At 39.1% G+C, this 26,841-nt stretch overlaps 1 protein-coding gene across 1 annotated transcript in view; it reads right to left on the bottom strand.

Annotated features, from left to right (window-relative positions):
- COL24A1 (collagen type XXIV alpha 1 chain) overlaps positions 1-26,841 on the bottom strand; it is a 158,989-nt gene that overhangs the window by 35,337 nt on the left and 96,811 nt on the right. The window contains exons 32-37 of the mRNA XM_081948002.1: positions 19,674-19,727; positions 17,135-17,188; positions 16,819-16,872; positions 14,791-14,844; positions 6,913-6,966; positions 3,864-3,971 (exon numbers count right to left, since the gene is read on the bottom strand). Of these exons, the coding sequence (XP_081804128.1) occupies positions 3,864-3,971; positions 6,913-6,966; positions 14,791-14,844; positions 16,819-16,872; positions 17,135-17,188; positions 19,674-19,727 (378 nt within the window). The remainder of the gene's footprint in view (positions 1-3,863; positions 3,972-6,912; positions 6,967-14,790; positions 14,845-16,818; positions 16,873-17,134; positions 17,189-19,673; positions 19,728-26,841) is intronic.

The raw sequence follows: 26,841 nt of genomic DNA, 5'->3' as shown, positions 1-26,841 counted from the left end.
TGGGCCAGATACATCACACGCAGGCCACACCCCCCGGCTCCGCAAAGGCAAAAAACATCTCGATATGTCACAATCCGGCCAGTGACGCAATTGAGTTTGACACCTGTGATCTAGTCTATGGAACTATCAAGTGCTGAAGCCGTGTTGGAATGGTATAGGAACATTTCTTTTTATACCAGACTTTTTAGATGCCTTTTTTAAGCTGGAGTTTTAGTTATTTTTATTCTGACTGATTATTTGTATTTAGGTAGAGCCAAAATTCGGAAAAACATTTTTAAATACATTCACATATATGTACATAGACCCCAGATTGATTTACTTATCTTTCTGACTGAAACAATACAAAGTAGTCTTTGAAACAGCAGATGGCTATTGTCTTTCTGCATTTCCAAGAATCCAATAAAATTGATCCTCCTCAATGCCAAACAGTTACTGCCTAAAACTGGATCCATACTTCCTGGATAAATATATTCATAACTGTCTGCTCTTCCCAACCATATGGCAGGATCCACACAGTAAAAAACCCCACTGAAAATTTCATATTTCATCTTTGAGTTTTTTAAAGCTAGGTTGATAATTTTTCGATCACTTGCAATTCGAACTGTATTCCATTTCTCACCTATACTACCAGATTTTCATAGCTATACATCATTTTGCATCAGAAAGGAGCTGATGACTGTCATGTTAGAAAAAACAAATACTGCAGAAAATAATAATAATAATAATAATAATAATGTTTCCAGCACACACATTTTTCTAAACAATTAATGATTGGATTAGAGTTGATAGCTTTTTCATAAGAAAACTCTATTAAGCTTCCTTGTTACAATAAACAAACAAACAAACGAAGTATGCAGCTAGATAAGTTTTTTTTAAAGTTTTTCTCTGCAATAGTTAATTCAAAACAAGCACAGCAAAATGTTTCTGGTTTTTATTAAACTGTGTCATGTCCTGAGATATCAGCCAAACGTACTGACAAATTAGATGAGGTACCACTTCAACAGCTACAAATCAGATGGATGGTTGTTAAAAAACAAATGGAAAATGCAGGATTGTTTCCTGGATCACAACTTTGTCTTGTTAAGTATGTAGGAGGGGGGGAAACTTTTGGGCAGTAGAGTTGCCCCATTCAATTGCTTTGTCTCTAAATACAAACAGTGGGCATAAGTCATCTATAGCTAGTCCTTGATTTATGACCCTAATAGAACCTGGACTTTCTTTTGTATGTCATGATTATTGTAAATCAAGAGACCCATGTGACCAACCCGATTTTACAACATTTTTTGCAGCAGTCATTAAATGAATGTGCTGGTCATTATGTGAATGTTGCATTGTCTGCAACGGATAGCTTTTGTTAGAAACCAGAAGTAAATGCTGGTAAAAAAAAAACATATGCTACAAACAACAGTAAATGCAAGCTGGTTGCAGAGCACACAAAATGCAATCATGTGACACGGGGGATGGGAAGCAAACATCAGAACCTCCAATCCTAGTTGCAAATGCTTTTATTGGGTGTCCATCATAACTTTAAACATTTGCTAACCTGGTCATAAGTTGAGGACTATTTGTACTGAAAACTCCAGCACAGGTTACCCACTATTTAAATCTTCATCCAGATGGTTTCCTCACCCAACAACTCCAACATTTTTTAAGCCACTGATACAATTTATAATTGTTTAACTAGTGTTTCATTAAATTTGACCCTAAATCTATTTATTTATTGTACCCTGACTTTTCTCCAGATTAGAAAGAAAAAGATAACTGGCCCAAAGACACTAATGACTTCCATGGTTAAGAATGGACTTAAAACCTGTTTCCAAGGTATAATTTTTATAACACATTATTTTTATAACAGATCTCCATTTGGGAAATAATGGAATAGTATGGACCAGCTTTGAGGAAAAATAACACCAAAAGACAAATCAAGGAGACAATTTTTGTGGATAAAAAAAAAGTCAAACCAACCACATTCTTTATTATGGAAGGTTTTATTTTGAATACTATCTTAGATATTTTGGCAGTGGGGGATGGGGCGTCTTGCATATAATTGCAAGAACTGATCCATTATAATGTGTGCATTTGTGCATATATCTTTTCTCATATCATTCCTGTTCACATTTAATTTTAAAAGAAGCATTTTTTTTAATGGCGTATCTCTTACTATGTTTTCCACTTTTCACACATCCTGGGTCTGGTTTTTTTTATTATTCCCCAAGAACAGGGGTGTCCAAACTTTTTGCAAGGAGGGCCAGATTTGGTGAGGTGAAAATGTGTGGGGCCGATCATTCAGCCTGACATTCTTTGAACCCTTAACATTAAATGCGAATTGACTACCGTATTTTTCGGAGTATAAGACGCACCAAGATTTTGAAGAGGCAAATTAAAAAAAAAGTTTTTGCACTCTCCCAAAAATGGCCCATTTTTCACGAAAATGGGCCTTTTTTTTAAAAGGGCATGAATAGCCTTTAAGAGGCTTTTAGAGTGCTTCTGGGGGCTAGGGGGGGCAAAGTTGAGCAAAAAATGGCCCTTTTTTGCTCATTTATGCCCTCCACAGCCCCCAGGAGCACTTTGAAAACCTCCTAAAGGCTATGCACAGCCATTTTGGTGAAGGGGGCAGAGTTTTGGGAGGCAAAAAATGCTGTATTCAGTGTATAAGATGCACCCAGATTTTTGAGGGGAAAAAGATTCATCTTTATACTTCGAAAAATACGGTATTTTATGAAAGACTAAACAAATAACTCCAGTGGGGAGAAGAGGCTGCGGGCCGCTTGAAATTTGAAAAAGGGCCACATTTGGTCCCCGGGCCGCACTTCGGACATGCCTGCCCAAGAATAAGGGTGAGATATAAATGTTTTAAACCAACAAATCAATCAATAATATTTCACAAAAATTAGATATGGACAATAGTTGATACAATTTGTAGATCATTATTTGTAATCATTCTGACTTTTTCTTTATAATAGAAAACATAAGGTGTATTTATGCCTCATGTTACCTAACGAATTAAAACGATGAAATAAGCACTAATGTTTCTTACATAAAGAAAAATCCTTATTATGAAGGCCAAATATTGTCTGGAGAAGATGTGATAAAACAATCATTTCAAGATTTTTTAAAAACCATTTAAGGTCCTATTTAAGTTTTGAAGCCTAACACTTTATACGTATGTCTGCCAACATCACATTCTATGCATATGCAGAGTGTGATAGATTCACAGTATCTCAATCAGAAATGCAAAACCAAGAAAACTGGAACAACAAAATGAATGCTCCTGTTTTATATCTCAAATCATTATATGACCTATATAAGTGTCAAAAATAATCCATTCCATGTTCTTATTATTATGCCAGAAAATAAGATTAATTATTGCTGTTTGAAGAGAAAACCCCATCCAAAGACAGAGTTCAACTGGAATCAGTAATTTGTTTCATAATATTAGTCATGCCTTTCAAACTTTTTAAGGACAATTTTCTCTGGGTAAGGGTGGCCTTTACTTAAATATAATAAGTTTCAAATATCTTTTTCCATTATCTTTTGTTATGAAAAATATTTTTTTTTATTATTCAGATCATGCCATTTATTTCTTCAATTTCATTCTTCCAGGAAATGCTACAACTTTGACAGTGACTATATTGTGTGATATATTCCTATAAGTATTGTGGCATTAATTTAGTAGCACAATTGTCTTACCACGGTTTTATGAACAGTGTAATTTTATTTTATGAACCTTTGGGACACGGTTGGGTAAAATATTAAGGCTAAGATTCTTTAGAACAATTGGGTAGATAGATAGATAGATAGATAGATAGATAGATAGATAGATAGATAGATAGATATCTACAAAAAAATCTGAGCTTACTTACTGGAATGCCTCTGATTCCAGGTTCACCCGGAGGGCCAGTAAGACCTGGAATTCCAATTTTTCCTTTTTCACCATTTTCTCCAGGAAGGCCAGGGTCTCCTAAACTGCCCTAAAGCAGATATAAATAAAAAGCATCAAGTAGGATGGCATTAAATTATTGAACATTACAATTAAGCAACAAAAGCCTGGTAAAATGTTTTCTTCAGGTAGGTCTAGAATAGAGATAAAGACTAACACATATGTATAACCAGTATGACATCAAGAACATCATTTCCATGTAATATATCTACAAAATGTACTTCAGTTTTGCTGTACCTTTGATTGTAAAAGCCTTTTTTCCCCCTCATGCTTCAAAACTTTACATAAATAGCTCATCTGCACATAAACAGCTCAGGTAACTTACAATGTTATTGAAGAAATAGTTGAAGTGCCTCAGGGATGTCTTATGTAGTAGATATTTAATAATGTTAGGGAAGGAAATGCAATACAAGCAAGTAATGGAATTTGCAGGCAACTAGAGGATAACTTAAAATAAAAGAGGAAAAGAATGTACAAGTGAAAGAGGCATGCTGCTTCTTCTGCCTTTCCTTTCCTTACCTTTCAAAAACAAGATAGAAGAGGAGTACACAACTTATGCTTGCTAGAGTAGCACATTAGGCCTTGCAAATTCTGCTGAGGGTCACTTTAAACAGCTTTTAATTTAATGTTTAATTTATTTATAAGGCCATGATTTTTTAAAATATTATTCTGTGGGGTTTTGGTAATAGCAAAATCACTTCCATCTAAATAAAATAAGAGAGAGAGAAAAGGCTGCTTTTAGACTCAAATACAATCTAAAATAATAGGATAGGATAGGATAGGATAGGACAGCCAATTCTTTATTGGCCAAGTGTGATTGGACCTACAAGGAATTTGTCTCCAGTGTATAAGCTCTCAGTGTACATTCAAACAACAAAGTGGTATAGGTGGAGCAAAGAAAAAACTTATTACAACAGGTGAGTTTCAGGGACTTTTTACACTTTTTGAGATCTGGCAAGTTGTTGGAAACAAATAAGTATCTTAAGTTCTGGAAATACCATGTAGTCTGGGTTTGAAAAGAGGATCTGGAAGTCTATTAGCTGTCAAAATGAAGACAGGGCACTACTGTGGAATGTGGAAAACATTTGGGTGAAACCATTACCCTTTAACCCAGTGTTTCTTGTTAGATACTTGTTCTAACTACAGTGGTTTCCACCAAGGTCCTCTGTTCCAACGGGAACAGAGGTTTAATCCTATTGGTCGAAGGGTCTGACAGCTCCTATAAAAGGGCTGCTGTCAGACTCAACCTTCGCTGGATTGTTTTCACTTGTACTTAATAAAGAGCTGTTGTTACCATTAGCCAGTGTGTGCCTATCCATTACCCGATTTAACATTTCTCAACTTCAGTCACTTGAAGATGTTTGGCTTTCATCTCCCAGAATTCTGCAGCTAGCAATGGTGGCTGAAAATAAACTCAAGACAAACCTGCCTTAAGTTTATTTCCATTTATCTGTTAAAATAGTGTATTGAAAACAGTTGTCTGTATATTCACATGCATGGTTTCTCCCGCCTATAGTGAGGTCTTTTAACCCTGAATCCTGTCTACAAACTCCAGGGCAGAGGTGTCATCTTGAATTAAGACAAGAAGATTTAGGAGAACGTGAACAGCCCATTCATGCATAAAGCCTGCTCATTCACACTTCACAAAAGCTGCTAAAAATTAGGATGGCTGAGTTTCATAAGGCATCAAGAATTATAGTTCACTGTTCCTAAACAAAAAAGTTCAGCTTAAAGCTGGGTTCATTATTTAAGCTTGCCGTAGTAAAAAAAACAAAACACAACCCTATACTTCTACCTACGTAGTGTATGAGCAACTTGCAAAGTTTTACTATCGTGGAGTTTTTTACCTACTCATGTGAGAAAGGAAACCAAATAAAAGTAAGCTTATGAAAAATTTACATAAAGTATATTTTGCTTCACTTGGAAAGATAGGATGATACTGCCCACAAATCAAATTATCGTTCCAATATTGCAAGATAGGAAACGAAAGGAGGATAATGATGCTGTGTACCAGCACACAAATTGTTTATATTCTGGTTTATTAACCACAAGCCGTAGATTCATATTGTTTATGAATATAAAGTTTAGACAGAAGGAATAAAAGCCTGAATTGACAGCTGTCTTGCAATTAAATCAAAGTGGAATAGTCCTTGGAATAGTCTTTGAGCAATTAGAAATATTATCAGTGGAAATGATCAGACATTCACTCTTGCTCATGATAGAACACAGATTTTGCGTTTAGAAGAAATATGATTCTCTTTAGTTACTTGGAGCTTGAAAAATAGCCTGAGATGCTATTACTTGTTAGCAACACTGAAACAGTGGTTTGTAGACAGTATCTTCCCATGTTTCCAAGTCAGGTAGAATTTACTTTATGTAAGTTTTTCATAAACTTATTTTAATTTGCTTCCAGGTATGAACAAGACACATCTTTATCTTTTAGCTGTTTCACGCTAGGCCCCAGCACTAGTTTGGGCTCAGAAACTTAATAGGGTTTGGTCTAGTTATTGACTGGATAGGAAATCACTAGGAAATCAGGGCCATAAGATAGATGGAAGGAAGTTCAAAAATATCTTGGAGGAACATAGTGACAAATCACTTCTCTATGGCTGAATAGGAAGTTTAGTTTTGTCCAACCAGGAGCTGAGTTCAATTTGAGAGTCTTTCTACGAGAACTGTACTATCAGTAAATCCACAGACTAATTGAAATATATTCCATAATATGAGGGAGAATAGTATGAGGATTCTTAGCAAAATTGTTACTAAGAGATCAATTGAGTGTCTTTTGCTTCTCTGTTTTCTTCTAGCAAATGCGACTTCTCTTATGCAGTCATCCAACTTGAGAACATGCAGTGCCAATGCAGCAGAAATGTTATCCACTGACTTTAAAATATAATTTAAATTTAGGAATCACAGAATAAAATACTTTCTTTTTTTCTCATGTAAGTTCAAATTCTGATTTTAAAAAGTACCTTTAATCCATCTTTTCCTTGAACACCATCTTCTCCTGGTGGTCCTCGAATACCCTAGGTTTCAGAAGAAATATATCAAAATGCTATTACTACCAAAAAATCTTCTGTATTCAAAACTCAAGCAAGAGTACATTATCTCAGCAAAACAGCAAATAGATCAGACTAAAAGAGTCAAGGATACAGCAGTTATCCTTTATTAAGCGGTGCTTAAAAACATATATAGGACCAGTACACAAGGATTTGCTGAATAGGACAAGATATTGTTATTGTCACAGATTTGTCTTTTTCTTTAATTTTGGTCTCTCTGGCCCTTCCAAATATACTGGATGCTGAAATCCATGCATTTGCAATGATTCATGATTAACTTTATTCTCAATCTAAATGTGGTTCTGTTTTAATACTGAAAGACACAGCAACTGTCACAAACAAGAAGTTGTCTGAACGTGTTATAAAACAAGCTGTGCTGAACAAACAACCAGAATGAACACTGCATGACAGGGAGATGTAGATTTAAGCTTCCTGCTATTGGAGTGAATGACCATTGGCTTACCTGAAGGGTCCTTTTCTGTACGCTGCGAGCAGAGTCCAAGCATGGGTTAAATTCTGTCTGACCGCCCTGAACTGAATTGAAAGATCTTTAGCCATGCCTCCTCTTCTGGCACCTCAGATTTTTCGATGAAGGTGTGGACCTGTAACTCTGTTCATAAGTGGTTCCAATGAGATAGTCATTAGTTCAAGTCAGGTTAGATTGCATAAGTCAAATTCAATAAAGAAGTCTAGATCAGTGGTTCCCAAAGTGGGCGGTAACGCCCCGTGGGGGGCGGTGAGATGACTTAGGGGGGTGGTAAGAGGCAAGGGGGGTGGCAGTTTTTAAATTTAAAGTTTTTAAATTGGATTTTGAATAAATGTGCAATTGTTACAGTTTTGAATTTAACTCTTACTATCTTCCTTCCGTCGTGCAAATCGCCCAGTCACATGACCCCCCCAGCCACACCCACCAAGCCACGCCCACAGAACTGGTAGTAAAAAAATTGAATTCCACCACTGGGTGGGGGACACCGAGGATCAGTTTGTAGCGCCAAGGGGGCGGTGGACTGAAAAAGTTTGGGAACCACTGGTCTAGATCAAATTAGAATGGAAGCTGTGAGAGAGACCCTAGGGCGGGGTTTGACTCTCCTTGCAGCATACAGAAAAGGACCCTTCAGGTAAGCTAATGGTCATTTTTCTGTACGCTGCTTGGAGAGTCCAAGCATGGGACATACCCAAGCTAAATGTCACTAGGGCGGGACGAATCTGAGTCAATGGTCTCTGAAGGACCCGTCTCCCAAAGACTGCTTCCGCTGATGCAAACTTGTCTAATTTGTAAGCTCGCACAAATTGGGATGGTGAGGCCTACATAGCCGCTCTGCAGATCTCTTCTATGGGTGCTTAGGTTGCCCAGGCTGCTGTAGACGTGGCACTCCTTGTAGAGTGGGCCATGATGCAATGTGGCACCTGTTTAGACTGAAGCTGGTAGGCCAGGGCGATGCAGGCATGAAACCATCATTGGATGATGGCAGAGGTGACTTTACGCCCCATGGTAGCAGGTTGAAATGAAATGAAAAGCGATTCCAATTGCTTGAACGCTGCAGTGCACTTGATATATTTGCAGATGACTCTACGCACATCCAGTTTGTGCCATCTGCGTTCTGTAGGGTGTCTAGGGTGAGGACAAAAGTCCGGAAGAATTACTTCCTGGCTCCGATGAAACCAAGTGTTGACCTTTGGAAGAAATGAAGGATCCAAGCGGAGAATGACCCTGTCTGGATGTCTGACACACAAGTCATCCCTGACTGACAGCCATCTCCGAGATCCCACGTGCAGAGGTGATAGCGGTTAGGAATACTGTCTTGAAAGTCAGGTGTTTCAGATCACAAGATCGTAGGGGTTCGAATGGAGGCCCCCTTGGTGGTTGACATGTGCCTTGGTGGCGACATTGTCTGTTAACAGCATCATGTGCTGGCCTTGGATGGTTGTCTGAAAGTGAAGGACAGCTAGTCCCGCTGCTTTTAACTCCAGCCAATTTATGCTGTGCTTGAGATCCTGTCGGACCACCTGCCTTGGGCGACCTGATTGTCCAGATGTGCCCCCATCCAAAAAGGCTTGTGTCCATAGTGATGGTTAGGCAATGTGGTTCACGGAAGAGACTGCCCTTGGTGAGTGCAGGAGAGTCCCACCACCCTAGGGACTGTTGGACCTTGAAGGGAACCGGTATTGGAGATGGAGAATTGCTCTTCTTGGCCCTTTGGTGGGGTAGAAGGCACCATTGCAACTGTCGTGAGCGCAGCCTCGCTCACGGTACTATCGAGAGGCAAGAGAACATCTTGCCTAGGAGCTTCGACAGCAGGACTATGGGTGCAGTCTGTGAGGCTCTCACCTGAAGAATCAGTTGTCTGAGGTTGGAGATCCACTCCAGGGACAGAAAGACTTGGCAACTTACAGTGTCTATGATGGCACCAAGATGTAGCAACCTGGTGATGGGGCTGAGGTGGCTTTTGTCCATGTTGATGGAGAAACCGTGGTCTTTAAGGGCTCTCATGGTCATCAGGAGGTCTCTGACCACTTGCTGGCAAGATGTTGAATGGATGATGATGTCGTCCAGGTATGCTTGAAGTCTTACTGGACGCCACCATGGCTGCCAGAATCTTTGTAAATATTCTGGGGGCCGAGGACAGGCCGAATGGAAGGGCCCTGTACTGATAATGCGCTCCTGCATAGTAAAATCTCAGGAACCTGCGATGGGCCTTGAGGACAGGAATGTGGAGTACGCTTCTCGGAGATCTATTGATGTTAGTACATCTCCTGGTCTGATGTAGCTCAAGATTGACTGTAGGGACTGCATTTTGAAGCGTTTGTACGCTAGGTGGTAATTCAATCCCTTTAGATCTAGTATCCCCTCCACCCTCTGGAGTTCTTTGGAACTAAGAACAGGATTGAGTAAAAACCTGACCCCCTCTTGACCTGCTGGCACTGGTTCTATTGCCCTTATCTCTCGAAGGTGCTGGATCTCCTGCTCCATTAGGCATCTCTTGGCTGGGGAGGAGGGTTTGGGGCAGCGGATGAAGTGGCGAGGGGGAGAGGAGATGAATTCTAGTGTCAGACCCAGACGGATTATTTGAAGTACCCACCGGTCTGACGTGGTCTGCTCCCATCAAGCCTGAAATAAGTGCAGGTGCTCTCCGATGGGAGCCATCAGTTGGCACCCATCATTTATAGCAATGGAAAGGCCTAGAGCCTGATCCGCCATGAAAGGGCCATTTGGAGAAGGATGGTTGCCTGCCCCTGTCTCGAAAGGGCTGACGGTGTTGTGACTAGTCTGGCCCGATTGTATGGACAGTGGTACTGACCAGTGCTAGTGGATAGTTCTGAGGAATGAAAGGACTGTTTTCTAAAATAACCAGAGACTTTGCGCTCCATTTTCTTGGTGACAGATGGCCTAACTTTCTTTTTGTCCTTGTTTTCGACTAGGACAGGGTCCAAGTCCTCCCCGAAAAGCTTCCCTCCCTTAAAGGGGGCAGAGGCCAACTTCCACTTGGACCTCATGTCAGCGTTCCAGTGGCGAAGTCACAAGAGCCGCCGGGTGGTGGCATTTGAGGCTACGGCACTGGAAGCGAACTTAGTGGAATTGAGGGCGGCATCTGCAATGTATTCTGCAGCCGCTAACACCTTATTGAACTCCTGCCTCAGCTTAGTGTCACCCACTGGTAATTTTGCAGAAATTTGTCTGAGCCAGAGGAGGGAGGCCCTGGACATGAAACACGCTGAAGTGACCGCTTTAATGGCCCAGGCAGCCGCCTGATGGGTTTTGTGACATGCCCGTTCTGACCTCTTGTCCTCCGCCTTCAAGCCCTCTAATAGGTCAGGAGGTAAAACTGAGGAGGACGTAAGGGCTTAGACCAGAGGATCCACTTGGGGTAATTTTAACAAATCCTCAAGTGAGGCATCCACCGTATAAAGTTTTTTATCGCTATTGCCAGGCGTGGCCAAGGTGCCCGGTTGAACCCACTGAGAACTAGTCCCTGCACCACGTTCAAAAATAATTTTGGGACTGGCACAATTTCTTGGGGAACAACAGGCTCCTCAAACAGACCTTCAATTTGGTCAGCTGGGTCTACTGTGGTTGGATCGGTGGCAGTTACCCCCACTTGGCCTTGGTCAAGATAGACTTGAACGATGCATGTTTAAATAACCCAGTAAAGCTGGTTTATCCATCATGGCATCCTCATCCCCGGAGAATTCCTGCTCTGGAAGGGCATCCTCATCCACAGCCGAGTCTTCGCTATCCAGCGAGGAGTGGGGAGGGGCGGACCTTTGAATAGCCTCTGAAGGAGCAGCCCTGGAGGAAACAGACTTAGACCTGCAGGATTGTTTAGCACGCTCTTTGAGACCCTCTGCAATGCCCTGAAAAATGACCTTGGCTATGACCTCCTGCATTTCAGGGGAGAGGGCTGACCCACGATCTTCTGCAGGCCGAGAGTGCTTGGCAGCTTGGCGAGTCAGGGGATGCTGTGAAGCCAATGACAAGGTTGAAGGGGAATCCTCTGCCTCCAAGGAGCATTGGAACAAATCTGCATTGTCCCCCATGGATGGCCTGTGGGAGTCAACTGAAAAAGAAGAGGGATCCGAAGAAAATTCCTGGCCCTCATCCTCAATATCCGACTGAGGATGCTCTTGAATGACGGGGGCTGGGGCTGCAGGTGATCCCTCTGCCTGGACTGGAGAACTAGTCCCTGGCTGCTGTAGGGTCTTTTCAGGGTGCTCTTCCGGCGCCCCTTGGTGTCTGGGGACAGCTTTGACTTGGGACTTGGCCCCTTTCCTTTCCCCCACCTGGGACTGCCTGCTGAGGGCCTCGGAGGCCGCCTTACTGGCCTGTCTGGTGAGGCTCCTGCTGGTTGAAGGTTCCTGAGCTGACTTGTCTGCCATGAGGAACTAACAGAAGCAGTCTGGGCCCCACTCACCACCTGGAGACAGTTAAAGAAGTGAGGGAACTTGCAGTTGCCGAAAACTGGAACCTGGAGCAGGCTGTTGATGAATAGACTCACTGGGCGCTATTCAGGAGAGTTCCAGACCGCGCTGGCAATTGAATGATCCTGGCACGAGAGATCTCCCTGTGCCTGCAGATAATTGGCTGAGGCTGGCCTAAATTAATGACCAAACCTCGCTGCCACTGACCGGGTCTCACTTAGTGACCTAGAGAATGACTGACCGCCGGGTATTCCAGGCAGAAACAGTTGAGCTGCAGAGCGAAGCCTCCAACGCCGTTCCAACCACCGAGGAGAAAAACTTGGCAATTCTAGCTTCCAAAATGGCCACCGGAAGTTTTTTCTCACTTAAAATGGCCACTGCAATGACTAGCAGCAATACAAGCGGCGCCAAAATTTAAATCGAAAGGCAATGTCATGAATGGCTGGGTCCTCACATCACTGGCCGTCACGCCAAGCCGAATTATAGCGCAATCGGCTGGGTTCTCTCACTGCTGGCCAATGCGCTGAAGTCGGATCATAATCGCGTCAGCTTTGAAGCCGACTCGCGATGCCCAGCAGCTTAAAGGAGCCGTGCACGCGCCCGGAGTAATCCAGGACACACTGGCAAGGCTCAGCTGCTCCTAGAAGTTTAGAGGGAAATTTAAACAGACCTGCTCCCAGCAGGAATAAAGTCAAAGGTTGGAGTCTAAGTTAAGAGCAATTTTTTCCATTAATAGTTGGAACCACTGGAAACATGAATTTAAAAATCTGAGGTGCCAGAAGAGGAGGCGTGGCTAAACATATTTCAATTCAGTCCAGGGCAGTCAGACAGAATTTAACCCATGCTTGGGCTCTCCAAGCAGCGTACAGGAAAATGTGTGTACAGGGAGGTACAGGAAGATAAACTGGAAAATCAACTTTTAAAATAAAGGCTTAACAGACACTAAATAAATGGTACATTTCTGTAGCACTACCTCATACTTTTAAATGCATTTGACAGTATCTTCACTAGCAAGTAGAATATTCCTTTCACCTTTCTAAAAGAGTTTAGCATTCTGGAGTAGTTTTCATGACAATAAACCAAAGCCTTTTATATTTTATACTTTTAGAAGAAACATACATTATTTTATGGAAACTAAGACTACAAATATGAATATCTATCTATCTATCTATCTATCTATCATCTATCTATCTATCTATCATCTATCTATCAATCTATCTATCTATCTATCATATATTCATATAACGATATAGTCAAATATCTCTTAATTGGCTTCTATTATATCTTACAATGGATAGTTATTACTATATATGTTATCTACAAACTCAGTTCACATTAGAATATCATATTATTGTCCTCACTAAAATGTAATTGCTGTGTCCTTCTGAAACAGATAACATATTAATACGCTAAACATCTTAATATAGAGAATCAGGAGCTTGCAATCCCAAGAGAATCAGGAGCTTGCAACCCCTTGGGATTCATGAACTCTCTGAAGTTGTGAGATGTTTTAATAAACTTTGAAATGGCTGTGGAACTGAAGGCTTACCCATTCACAAAATCACTGTCATATTTAAGTAATCATTAACAAGCCACCAATTTATCAGACTGTTATCTGTTGTACTCTGTAGACCTTCCCCTTGGAGGATGATCAATTCCACTCTTGCTTATCTTTCCAATTTTCTGGTAGCACATTTCAAAACAAAATATTCTTTATAATATTACATCCAATGAGCAAGCACAATTTTACAATTGACAATTATGATTGACTTTATATAAGAATACATAAGCATGGTATGAAAAAAATTATTACAAAAATATAAAAAAGATAGCTGTCAAACCCAAGTTGGGTTATTGCTTGAACTAATGTTCTGAATTCGAGTTGTTATCTATTCAAGTACTATTGATTTACTCAGTAACTGCAAATGTACGTGAAGAACAAAGTTGAGACTATTAGAGGAGGCTGACTATCATGTTCAACATGAAAAAATTATTTCAGAAAAACATATGATGCAGCTCTTATAATTCAGATTACCTTGATCTATTGTCACTTTGTATCTATCATAGGCCTATTTGCTATTGTTTCAGAGTGAAAGACACAAAATAATAGTTACAAGATAGAAGATTTTGATTGTTATGAGAACAACAAATCCTTTCTTGCAGCAATAGCACTTCAATAGTGGAGTCAATTAACCAGAGAAATCATTTCCCTTTCACTTGATGAGTTTAAAAAAAGGTAGTTAGCCATAAGTCTGGAGTACTTTTACTTAGCTGAATGCTAAGTTAAAGAATATAGTCCAACTGTTTGATTCTATATTAATAGAGGTTTACAAACCTTTAAGCTACATAATTAAAAACATATTATGTTTATGAAAAGAAGCGCTAGGGGTGACATGTTAGCAGTGTTCTAATATTTAAGGGACTGCCACAAAGCACCTGAAGACAAAACAAGAAGCAATGGGTTCTTGCAATGGGAAACTAATCAAGGAGAAAGCCAACCTAGAAAGAACTAAGATAAATTTCCTGACAGTGAGAACAATCAGCCAGTGGAATGGCTTGACTCCAGAAATTGTGGGTGCTCCATCACTGGGGATTTTAAAGAAAAGATTGAAAAGCCATTTGTCTGAAATGATATAGGGTCTCCAGATTGAGGAAGGGGTTGGCTTAGAAGAATCCAAGGTCTCTTCCAATTCTGTCATTCTATCTTTCTCTATCTTTAAATTTTTCTTTAATCAAATATGATGCTGATAGTTTTCCAGATATAGCAGAGGCCTTTTCATCTCTCATCTGCTTTCCTAATTTACATAGCCCTTTTGCATTTCCAATATAATTCTGCCCCTAGCAGCAAAATATGCTACAATGTTCAGTACTTACTCTTACACCTTGTTCACCTGGTGCTCCAAAATTGCCAACTGGTCCAGAATCTCCCTGTTACATGCAACAGAAATATATCACATCGAGTGAATCTTATTCTGATCAAAAGAGCAAAACACTAAGTTTGCTGCAATAGATATCTAAAGTTTGCTCTTTATAAAACAAACTCATTTCTTAAGCATGTATTAGTCTTTATATTGCATTGAATTGTATTTTATATTTGTATTGTATTGTATTGTATTGTATTGTATTGTATTGTATTGTTTTTCACCACAAATAAAGTGCAAATAGAAAGGCAGTTTTTCTGCAAATACAAATGCCAAGTATAGTGGAAAGATAAAAAAACATCTCATTCTTAAGTAAGCCAGACATGGGATAATTAACATAGCAGAATTGAAATGAATGCTTACATAGTGGCCTTCCTTGATGACTGAACTCTATGTTTACAAAGATGAAGCAATGAGACGAACAAGAACATTTGCTAGTTCCTGAAGACTAACAGTTGGATCCTTCCTTCGTTCCATTCATTCTTGTGAAGCTTGGGGTGCCTATCCTAATTCCAGAAACTCTGACTCTAGTCATGTTCCATTCGTTGACTGGAAAGAGAAGCTGGGAGGGATTGAGTAGTAGGCAGCTATGACTGTGATTTAGAAAATACTTGGCGTTTTCCTGTATATCTGTATCTAAGTGTGACTCCTATCATGGGTCTTTGGTGCCTCATGACCTTGGTTGTTTTCTTACAAGCGTTTCATTATATATAACATCATCAATGCATCAATGATTACTACCTTATTTTAGATTCCATTTCCCCACCCCTGTTATAAACTTCTTTGATTTATTTATTCTATGGATAGGAATTTGAAAATCTTGTAACTTGCTTCCATATATCACAGCCTGCATTAAAAACAGCTAAATTTAACCATGGAATAATTTTCTTAAAGACTTAACTTCTCCTGAATTATTTTCTCTGTTTTATATGAGCAACAGTTTGTGTAATACTCATACGAAACATAGATCTCCTATATGCATATACTGCAGATAAAATCTTGTTTGAGGTTTATAAAACCTTTTACTGAAATTACGATTGTTTCTTAACGCATGTTTCATTATAATTAACATTTAATTCAATTCGAAGTATATTGTGATGCTGGCAATTATGTTTCGTATAAGTATTATACATATACATTCCATCTCCCTATCCCATGTCTACTTCTGTCTTTGTTGGGAAACTGCAAGCTAAGCTGGAAGGGGGGATTAAGTGGGGGTCTAGCTTGGAGTCATCGCACAGCTGCAAGATGCATAAACTTGAACCACCACCCCATCCCCAAGCTACATGAAGCTTTATCTGGTTGTTTCCAGGGAAGGCAAAATCTATGAGATTCTTGTAACTGAAGTAGTATATAATAAAACTACTGACTACAGTTATTCAAAAATGGCTCTGATTGCTTGCACCTGACAATATCAATTCTATTAATACAGGATATTAGCCTTTTTGTTTTCTCTTCGCACAAAAGTCTAACTAATGAGCTGCGCTGGCGCATTGGTTAAGAGTGCAGTACTGCAGACAGCTACTGCTGCCTGCCAGCTGCCTGAAATCTGACAGTTCAAATATCACCAGGCTCAAGATTGACTCAGCCTTCCATCCTTCTGAGGTGGGTAAAATGAGGATCCAAATTGTTGGAAGCAATATGCTGACTCTGTAAAACCACTTAGAGAGGGCTGCAAAGCACTGTAAAGTGGTGTTTAAGTCTAAGGGCTGTTAATACATACGCTCATCTAATATATAAAATTACTCATGATTTATACATGAACAGTGCAGAAATGACACCATCATTAACCAGGACCCATTTAACAGAAACATCATAGCTATTTTCAGACAGAATGCTTCTAGTGGAAATAATAAATATCTCATGTATAATGAAATTAAAGGTATCACATAAAATATCTCAAAAATGTGTGTACAGAAATAACTGCCTGTTATTCCTCATCATTCAAACTGCACCCCAACAAAATTATTCCAACAATCACCTTTGTGCCTGGTTCTCCTTGTGGTCCTGGCTCTCCCTCTGGGCCAGGTGGTCCCTGCATTGAAAGCATATAAATGAAATTATCCATTGTCCAGCACTAAATGCTTTCCCACATGATGAATCTCACTAGGAGGTTCATGGGACTTTTTCTTTAAAAAGGGTCTTATTAGGGTGATAAATGAGATAGTTGTTGTATAGTATCTTATTCTACTATGGTGCAATATTCAATTTTTAAATTCCTCTATACTTTTTACTTTGATGCAGCAGGATCTTCAGTTTCTGCTTGTCTATATCATTTGGCGATGTAAAGGACTCACCTCAAAGCCAGCTTCACCTACAGGACCAGCATCACCTGGTTCTCCCCTCGATCCCTTGTATCAAACAAAAAATTATGTGAGCATTGCATTCTTATTATGAAAAAAAACCCTACTTTTATACTGATACCTGTAACAACAGCTGGCCAGTTTTTGAAGACATTTTTACTGACAGCTGGATATTTCCTTTTTCCAGGTTCCATTAGCTTCTGAGAGTAGAATAATTTAATATGGTCCCCATCCTTGAAGAGGATTTGTCGCAACAATCCAATCATCATCAGGCAATGGAATATTTATCAACAAGGCTTCTTACTAGGCGTAACATTACATTTGAACCCTCCAAACACGTAGCTCCATATTCAGTAACATGCTCACAGCACAAGTTTAGAGACATGGCACAGCTGTATTATAGAGAAGAATGTAGTTGTATACACGTAGAAGCGCTACTCTCACATAACTCAATCTGTCTGTATATCTGTGTGATCTAGGGTTTAACTTCTAGGCTTTCCTCTTGTCTTTTAAAGACACACTTGACCATTCTCTGCAGATTGGGTGGTATCCATCTGCAAATTGTCCTGCCAACTTCCTTCATTCTTTACACCATTCATGGAAAGGATGTAACTTTGGGGATTTATGTACTTCTGAACTACAGTACAAGAAATAAGGATAAGAACTGCCTCGTGGTAAGGCTCTGAAATAAGTTTTCAGAAGCCCATGGAAGGAGTAGAGGTTGTAAAAGAAACCTCAGTTATATTTGATAGAGTAGCCTCAGCATGAAAGTTGATGTCTACTAAACTTGGGGTTTCCTGCAATGCCTTGAAATTTCCAGCTTTGGAGTCCACAACACTGTTCCTGATATACCACTTGTATCAGCAAAAACAGGAAATCTGCTAGATAGCTATGGCAATATCTATCTAACCTTCCCTGGGATCAAGTGCTAAGGCAGACTCAGGCTTGGCTTATTCTTACATTGGGGGCTATATGGGTGTACTAGCCTGGATTGTTAAAAAATCCCAAAGTTAGCAAAAGCATACCACTTCCATAGTATTTCAAAAATTGGTGACTGCAAGCATGGACATATCTCTGTAATCACCAGGAGCTGACCTTGATTTAAAGGGAACTACCTTTAGTTTAATATATCAATTTTATTTCAAATTTCATACACTTTTCTTTATGCTATGTAATTTCAACCATTTTTTGTTAAATACATATGAAAGAGGCCGAATCTTGGTTTTGTTTTAATGGATTAATTAAATTCTGACAGCAGATTCTCTGATTTTGAATGGAGAAAAGAAAAACATGCATAGTAGGGCAAATAAATGTGGCACAGAATTCTGAATCTAGGCAATGGTTTATATCTGTAAATCTTAACAATAAGATTTTTCTGAAACTGTTTCAGTAATTTTTTTTCATGTTATCAGCCAAAAAAAAAAAAACAACCACCATGTGTAATAATTGCCAACAGGCATTTTTTGTGAGGAAATGAGCCAAAGACCAATCCTTTACTATTCCCAATGGCACAAATTAATAATACACAAAGGATTTTGAAATTAAAAGTCAGTGGAGACAAACTGCACCTTTCTGCTGGTCTCCTAATTTTTCTTAGATTGGTTTGAACAATTAGCAGACAATACTTGCTACCTGCCACCAACAATTTATAGCCTTTTTGTCTAGTCTAGGAAATTTAGATGCTTCAAAAACTGCTTGTCATAAAGACTGCTTTGCAATCTGTCACTCAATTTATACCAGTGATTTTCAAACTTGGCAAAATTAAGATGAATGGACTATATAACTCCCAGAATTCCCCATGCTGGCTGGGGGATTTTGAGAGTTAAAGTCTATAGAGCTTAAAGTTGCCTAGTTTGGAAAAAAATACTGACTTAAATAATCAGCTGAAATTCATTGTCAGCTGTATTTATATTAACTGGCAGGTGAGTTGTGTACTCAAAAAAAGAGTTTACTTTCTATTCAACCTCTAAGATATAATAAGGAAGTTACACAAAATATCTGAGACCAAATTAAATATACAATCACACCAGCTAACTATAGAAACCTGAGACACTCTAGATTAAATCCTGACCTTGGAGGGTGTATAGTTGTGAACTGGTAAAATTGCAGCACAGAAGGTATGTGTTATATTATTTATACTTGATATAAATGTACTACAGTTGGCTAATCTTTTGGGAATAAAGGAAGGTCTCATATGGGTTCTTTATAAGCAATATCTGAATGATGAGGTAAAAGCTAAACAGAAAAAGCCAGAAAAGGGATTTTTTTTAAATGAATGCAAGTCCTCCTCTCTCAACCACTTTCATGATTTTCAGACTTTCATGGACATGTTTAAGAGGACAATCTTCCATCTTAAAAAAATAAAGAAATTACTTTATTCTGTAGAACAGAGAGACTTACTAAGAGCCACACAGTTTCAACCTAAATACAAAGGGGCTTCTTTAATATATCTTTAATTATAGTATAATAAGACACATGTTTTCCAAGAAATTATATTTCACATTTCAAATGAAAGGAAAGGAAATCAACTTACTGGTTCACCCGAAGGACCTGTATCTCCTGTACTTCCAGGAACGCCAGGCAAACCCTGAAGACACAAACCCAAAACGCTACTTAAATTTTACGTCAAAACTTCATAAATTGCCCAAAATGCAATTCATAAAACATCTTCAATGACAGGTTTTTTTTAGTCCAATAATTTTGTTTCTACCATATAAGGACTTATGGCTGTCACTGACTGGCTGATTTATGAATTAGTAAATTATTTGTTTTGGTGAGCGGTATATCCTACATCATCTTTGAAAAATTAAGATATACAAACTAAAGATAAAATCTTCTTTATCTGTGAAATAAACTAAGGTGAATTCAATGACACTCACTTTGTTGTAGTTATATGAAGGCATACTATAAATGTATATGAAAAATGACAAATAACTGGTATAGTCTGGGTGGCCTAGTTGTAGGATCATTTAGGGATGGGAAATGAAAGAATGGCCAATCTTTTTGATGCTGCCTTTTCATGTAACAAATCAGAAAATATACCACTGAAAACAAAAAAGGAACTTAATTTTAAAGCTTAGCAACATTAAGATATGCTTTGAAAAAAATATTCTATATATCTCATTTCTTGTATATGGCAGACATCCAAAGTACTATTTTCGTGTCCTTCAAAACTGATTCATGTAAAATGTCATATTGTTTAAGAAGCACAATACTATCCTCCAGAAGCATGGCTAGCTACATTGTAGAGGAAATGCGTGTGTTTTTCATTATGGTAGGAAACTATCTAATTACATATAAAGCATTCCCAGTAGCAGTTCTAACTCTGCAATGCTTTACCCAGGGAGATTTGCTGATGTCTGATTAATGCCATTTCGACACTAGACAAAAGAATTTTTCATTCGTTCAGATATTTCAAAAAAATCAGAACACGTTTATCTTTTCAATGCTGTAAATTTATTCGGGCACTTCATATTTTTATGACAGACTCGTTTTTTCTCTTTTACTTCAGCATGCTTTTAACATTTTTGTCTAATTTTGGAAAATTTAGGTTTTCTTGGCAAGGTTTTCAGAACTCATTTGCCATTGCTTTCTTCCTAAGGGTGAGAGAAAGTGATTGGTTCAGGTTCACGAGCCAGTTTCCTATCTAAGGCAGGACTAGAACTCATGGTCTCTTGGTTTCTAGCCTGATGTCTTAACTACTACATCAACTGACCCTATATAAGCTGCATTTTAAATTGGAGTATAAGGAGAGATTTGCTTTGAAATATATACAATACTTTGTTCTTGGCTTACAAATGCCGCCTTATTTGTAGTATAGAATGAAATAAATTTTACACAAAATTCTAGAACTACAAATATCCCCCCCTACTGCCATAGTTTGGATTGTAGGATGGTTGTGTTATCTGCAATTCACTAAAACTTTCAAGAGTTCCTCTAGATTATGCATCTGTCTGTACAAAAGAATAGTTAACAAGCTATACCTTTTTCCAAGTTCTTTTTTTAATTATTTTTTATTTTTGAATAAACACAGACAAAACTCAACAAACACCACAAAAATATCTTCCATTACAAATTGTAAAGAGTGTGTCAATTGGTTACAAAAAGCTTTCATGCATCCCTTCCACAGTCATCACCTACAATTCATATCAAGTTATATGTTTTTTTTAAAGAATTTTATTGATTTTTAAACATTTATGGGAAAGGGTAAGTGGATATACAAAAAATTTGGCAGCTCCATCATTCTAGAGGTAGAAATCTCTCCAAATCTCACAACTTTTACAGAAGAAAAAAGATAAAAGATAAAAGATAAGCAGAAACAGCGACTTGTTATACATTGTATCAGCCATGTGTTCAATCATCTCTTTTTCCACTTTCTAATATATCAACAATTACAATGATATTTCAAATACATTTATTTTTGTGGCCTGAGTCTTTTCGATATTGCTCCCTCCCCCGTCTTCAGGCAGAGCCGCAGCTCCTCCCTCCTTCATATCTTGTGTATTGTCACCTTTTTCACTACCTCTTATATTTTCGTCCTCTAGGAGGGCACTATGTTTTTTAATGAAGGCCTCTGCCTCCACAACTGTGTTAATTCTAATTCTGTTTCCCTCCCAGAAGATCAACATTCCTTCTGGCAATAACCATCTAAACCAAACTCCTTTATTATATAATTTCTTTGATAAGGAGGAATACTTCCTCCTCTTATCTCTTATTTTTTTTTGAAATTTGCTTAAGAATGGTAATTTCTTTGTCTTTATATTTTAGTGGTCCCCCCCTTTGGGCCCCTAGCACCTCATCCCTCGTGGTCTTCCTAAGAAATTTAACATGTACTTCCCTTGGAACATTATGTGTTCTGGCATATGCTGAGTTGATCCTGTAAACCAGATCCATATCCCACCACAACTGTTCTTTATCTCTCTTAATATATTCTGCTAAGATTGTACTCATAATATCCTTAAGATCTTCATCTTCTGACTCCGGTAGGTTCTGGAATCTGAGAAAAAAGGACATTCTTTCAAGCTCTATCTTTACCATTAAAATTTTCCAATTCTCTATTCCCCTTCTGGACTGCCTTAACCTCCTCCCCCAGCCCGACCGCACCCTCCTCCAGCATACCAATTCTTTGTTTATTTTCTATTGTTTGCTGCTGTAGACCTCTGAGCTCTTCTTTAAAATCTGCCACCTCTTTTTTCAACTCATTTTGTCCCTTAGAGCCTGCAACATTTGGATAACAGATAAATCTTTTGAACTCTCTCCAGTCCCTTCTTGTTGTAGAAATGATGGAATTTTTGTCTGTTGAGTCGTTGGGCTGGATGTAGAGGAGGTAGGTGCCGAGGCTGCCTTGCCTGAAGGTGGTTTTCTGGGCCCCATTTGTCTGAGTTCAGAGATGACTGTAAATCTTTTGCAAAAGAAATGGCATATGTGGAGCGTGCAGCTGGGTGAGTCCGAGAAGACAGGCAAGTCCAAAAGTGAAAGTTAATCCTCAATCACAGTTCCAAGCCAAAAAAAAGAAAGAAAATCAAATAATCCAAATACAGAAAGACCACATAACAGGAGGAGCTCCAGGAGTTCTTCAGGGGGGAGTAGTAATATAAAGCCAGGAATTTCTTCAAAGGTAGTTTCAAAAGGCAAATTTCATTTATAAGTGCGAAGAAGAAGACGGAAGCAGGCCATCTTGGCTCCCCCTTTCACAGGGAACCCAGGAGCAGAACATCAAAAGTTTCCATAAAGTTTTTAAAATAGCTCAGCAATCACCTCTTGCAGTTGTGATATAAATCTTTCTCACATAGTTAGTGCAAGTAACTAATTCAACTTTTGCTTCCTCTTTCCATTCCAAGATTGAGAGATAGTCCAAATGCTGCTTTACCCGAGGTGAAAGAACCCCCCTCCAATCTTCCAACTTCAAATAGATTGAATCCACAACTTACAAAAGGCTGCTGCTCATCAGTTAAAGAGGATTAGAGAGATTGGAGCGAACTTCTCACCTCCAGGACTTCAGCCACTACTTCTGATTAATTGCTTCCTTCTGGAATCCATTCAGCGAAGATGCAGGCAGCCGACTGCTGCGCTATGCACCCCTCTTGCTCCCTGGCTCCTGAGGCGAGGCTGAACCCCCCCCCCCAGGGCTGCCGCCGATTCCGGGGGTTCCAGCAAGCCGCCCTACGGCAGGTGGTCCCTCCAAGACCGCCTGTGCTCCTAAAAGGAGCCCACTGGAGAAGCGAACAGCGGACGCCCAGCGTCCGTCACCTTTGGAGACCAGAAGCGATCTCCCCAAGTTATATGTTTTATATCAATATATATATATATATATATATATATATATATATATATATATATATATATATATATATATATATATATATATATATATATATATATATATATATATATATATATATATTACTATCATCATACCTCAATCTGACTATGATTGTTTTTATGTCCCTTTATATAAAATATTCCAAAATTTAAAGCAAAACCACATGATGGCATTCCGTTACCTATTTTCAATATCATCCAGCAACATTACATCTTTATAACACTTTCTAAATAAAAATTAATTATGTTTAATACAAAGTTTCTAGACTTCCTTTCTTAATCACTGTTTACAATTTATATCCAATTTCCCTTTTATCATGTCAATACAAATATTACATTATTATCATTATCAATCATTTATTTAACAATATCCATCATCATTTCATTTTTATTTATTTTTTTGGTCTTAGTTTAACTAAATTTGACTTACTCTTTTTTTTATATTATAACCTTTTATACGTAACAGAGTTTCTAAACTTCCTTTCATGATCACCATTTAGAATTTATACTAAATTTCCTCTTATCAAACCAATACATATGTGTACATTGTTATCATTATCAATTATTTATCTAACTATATCCATTATTACTTCATTTTTAACATAATGCTCTAATTTTAACTAAATTGGACTAATATTTTATTATTAGTTTTCATATCTCAACCTGTGTCTTTCTAGTAATAGTGCAGTCTTATGTCTCTTGCCATTTGTAGAATTAGTCTTCTGGTTATTTCCTTATTCAAATTTGTGTGGACTTCTCTTCGCAACTTGTTGCTTTTTACATATCTTTTAAAATCTCGAGACCCTCCATCAGCTTCTTTAATCAGCTTATCTTTGGTTATCAGTAGTGCTTTTGTCAAAGTTTCGCTCCTTGAATCCATCAATTCTTCTCTTTTTTCTTCTTCTATACCTTGAAACCTGGGGTAGAGCTCCTTTCCATCTATCTTCCCTTTCCATGTTTCACTCTTTCTATCTCCAACCACACTCAGTTCACTGTCAGTATCCACAATTATTTTGCTTCTTTGTTCATTTTTCCCTTGGGTTTTTAGGACTCTAACCTCCACTTTTTCCATTTGCTTAATATCTTCAATTTTTCCATCGAATTTTACTGGATTGCAATCTATATTTTCCAATCTCTTCTCAATTCTCTCTGTTGTTTCTAATAATTTTTGAATTTCAAACATAATCTGTTGTAATGTTATGGATTCTTTTTGGTGTTGTGTCATACTTCCAGTGGTGGGTTTCTGCCGATTCGCACCGGCTCGGTAGAACCAGATGGAGAAAGTTGCCGATTCGGTGAGAGGAGGTTCGACTGGTGGACCCGGAAGTAACTTCCGCCCCTCCGCACTATCCTAGTCCAATTCAGTGTCAAGTCCAATACCTGGGAGTGGAGGTGGTGAACTGAGAAGCATGGAGAGGTCCAGCGGCACAATCCACCAGACAGCAGCGGCAAGCTCAGGAGTTTTCTCCTGGATTCGCCTCTGTCCTCCGATCTCCCAAAGTCTTTCCCCAACGTGTGATAGCTTTCTACTGGATTCCCTTCTGTCTTGCCTCCTCCGATCTCCCAAGGTTCTTTCCCCAGCATGCGATAGCTTTCTACTGGATTCCCCTCTGTCATGCCTCCTCCGATCTCCTAAGGTTCTTTCCCCAGCATGCGAAAGCTTTCGACTCGATTCCCCTCTCTCATGCCTCCTCCCATCTCCTAAGGTTCTTTCCCCAATGTGCGATAGCTTTCTACTGCATCCCCCTCTGTCTTGCCTGCTCCGATCTCCCAAGATTCTTTCCCCAACGTATGATAGCTTTCTACTGGATTCCCCTCTGTCTTTCCTCCTCCGATCGTCCAAGGTTCTTTCCCCAGCGTGCGATAGCTTTCTACTGGATTCCCCCATGTCTTGCCTCCTCCAATTTCCCAAGGTTCTTTCCCCAGCGTGCGATAGTTTTCTATTGGATTCCCCTCTATCTTGCCTCCTCCGATCTCCCAAGGTTCTTTCCCCAATGTGCGATAGTTTTCTACTGGATTCCCCTCTGTCTTTCCTCCTCCGATCTCCCAAGGTTCTTTTCCCGGCATGCGATAGCTTTCTACTGCATTCCCCTCTGTCTTGCCTGCTCCGATCTCCCAAGTTCTTTCCCCAACGTGTGATAGCTTTCTACTGGATTCCCCTTTGTCTTGCCTCCTCCGATCTCCCAAGGTTCTTTCCCCAGCGTGTGATAGCTTTCTACTGAATTCCTCTCTGTCCTGCCTTCTCCGATCTCCCTAATTGCGGCCCTTAATCCTCCAGTTGTCTATTTTTGGGAGGTTTTCCCCTCTCTTCCCCCCCCTCTTCATAGGAGTCCCAAAAACGTTTGCCACATGGCTTGGGGGGGGGTAATGTGACTGAGTGTGCATGAGTGATGTCATGTTGGTCATACCCACCCGGTCACATGACTGCCAAGCCATGCCCACAAAATAGGCCACACCCACAGAATGGGTTCTAAAAAAATTTGAAACCCCACCACTGCATACTTCCAACTAGTAACACTGCACTCTAGTTTCAAAACAAGGTTTTGTTTTCACTTCTCTCCAGCTGCCAAAGAGGCATCCAAAGAGCACCTGTATAAACAACCCATGCTCTTCTCCTTAGCTTTTCCTAATCTTATGTCTCTGAGATAGATTACAAAGCCTAGATTTCCTATCAAGTAAGGCTGTTGATAAGAATAGATGGGGTTCTCAAGTGTTGCGGCTGGAGGACTTTAAATAGGGGGAAATTGGGTGACATCTTCCATTGTCCTCATGATCCACAAACACCTCTCCTATATGTCACATGTGGTGAGAAAGGGTTTTGAAAGGGTTTGGCATCAGGAATCTTACCAAGCCTTTGAAGTTCAAAGTCAAAATGATCAAAGAGAAAAAAGAGAAAGCAATATTTCCAGGACTCAACCTCCAACTTCCAAGTGGCAGTGTAACTTCTTTTCCCTCTGATGTTACTACCCTCTTTATATTTCTTTTATATCTTCTTTATATTCCAGGCTTAAAATAAACAAAATTCTTAAATGGAGCAAAATAAAAAGAAAAAACCCTCCAAACCAATTTTATAAAAATAAAGAAAAAGATTTAATCCATAGATAAAAAAAGAAATAGGAGAAGAAAAACCAATACTTTCACTTTAAAAAGTAGGAAATATTTGCAAAACTTCCATCCATAAAAAAAAGGATAACACACTGTCCAATATAGCTTAATTTCGCCGCTTATTTTCTTTTCTTTGCAAGTTTAATTTAGCTTTGATTTTGGGGGGGGGCAGTCTCTTTTATAACAATAAAATTTCCTCACCAGATGGACACACTTTCTCTTTCCGCTTTCGTCCCATTGCGGAGCTGTCCCAACTTCAGCAGCTTTGGGCTGCC

Source organism: Natrix helvetica (genome assembly GCF_964273705.1).
Source record: "Natrix helvetica genome assembly, chromosome: 3".
Taxonomy (NCBI): Eukaryota; Metazoa; Chordata; class Lepidosauria; order Squamata; family Natricidae; genus Natrix; species Natrix helvetica.
This window is presented reverse-complemented; position numbering and strand designations above follow the sequence as displayed.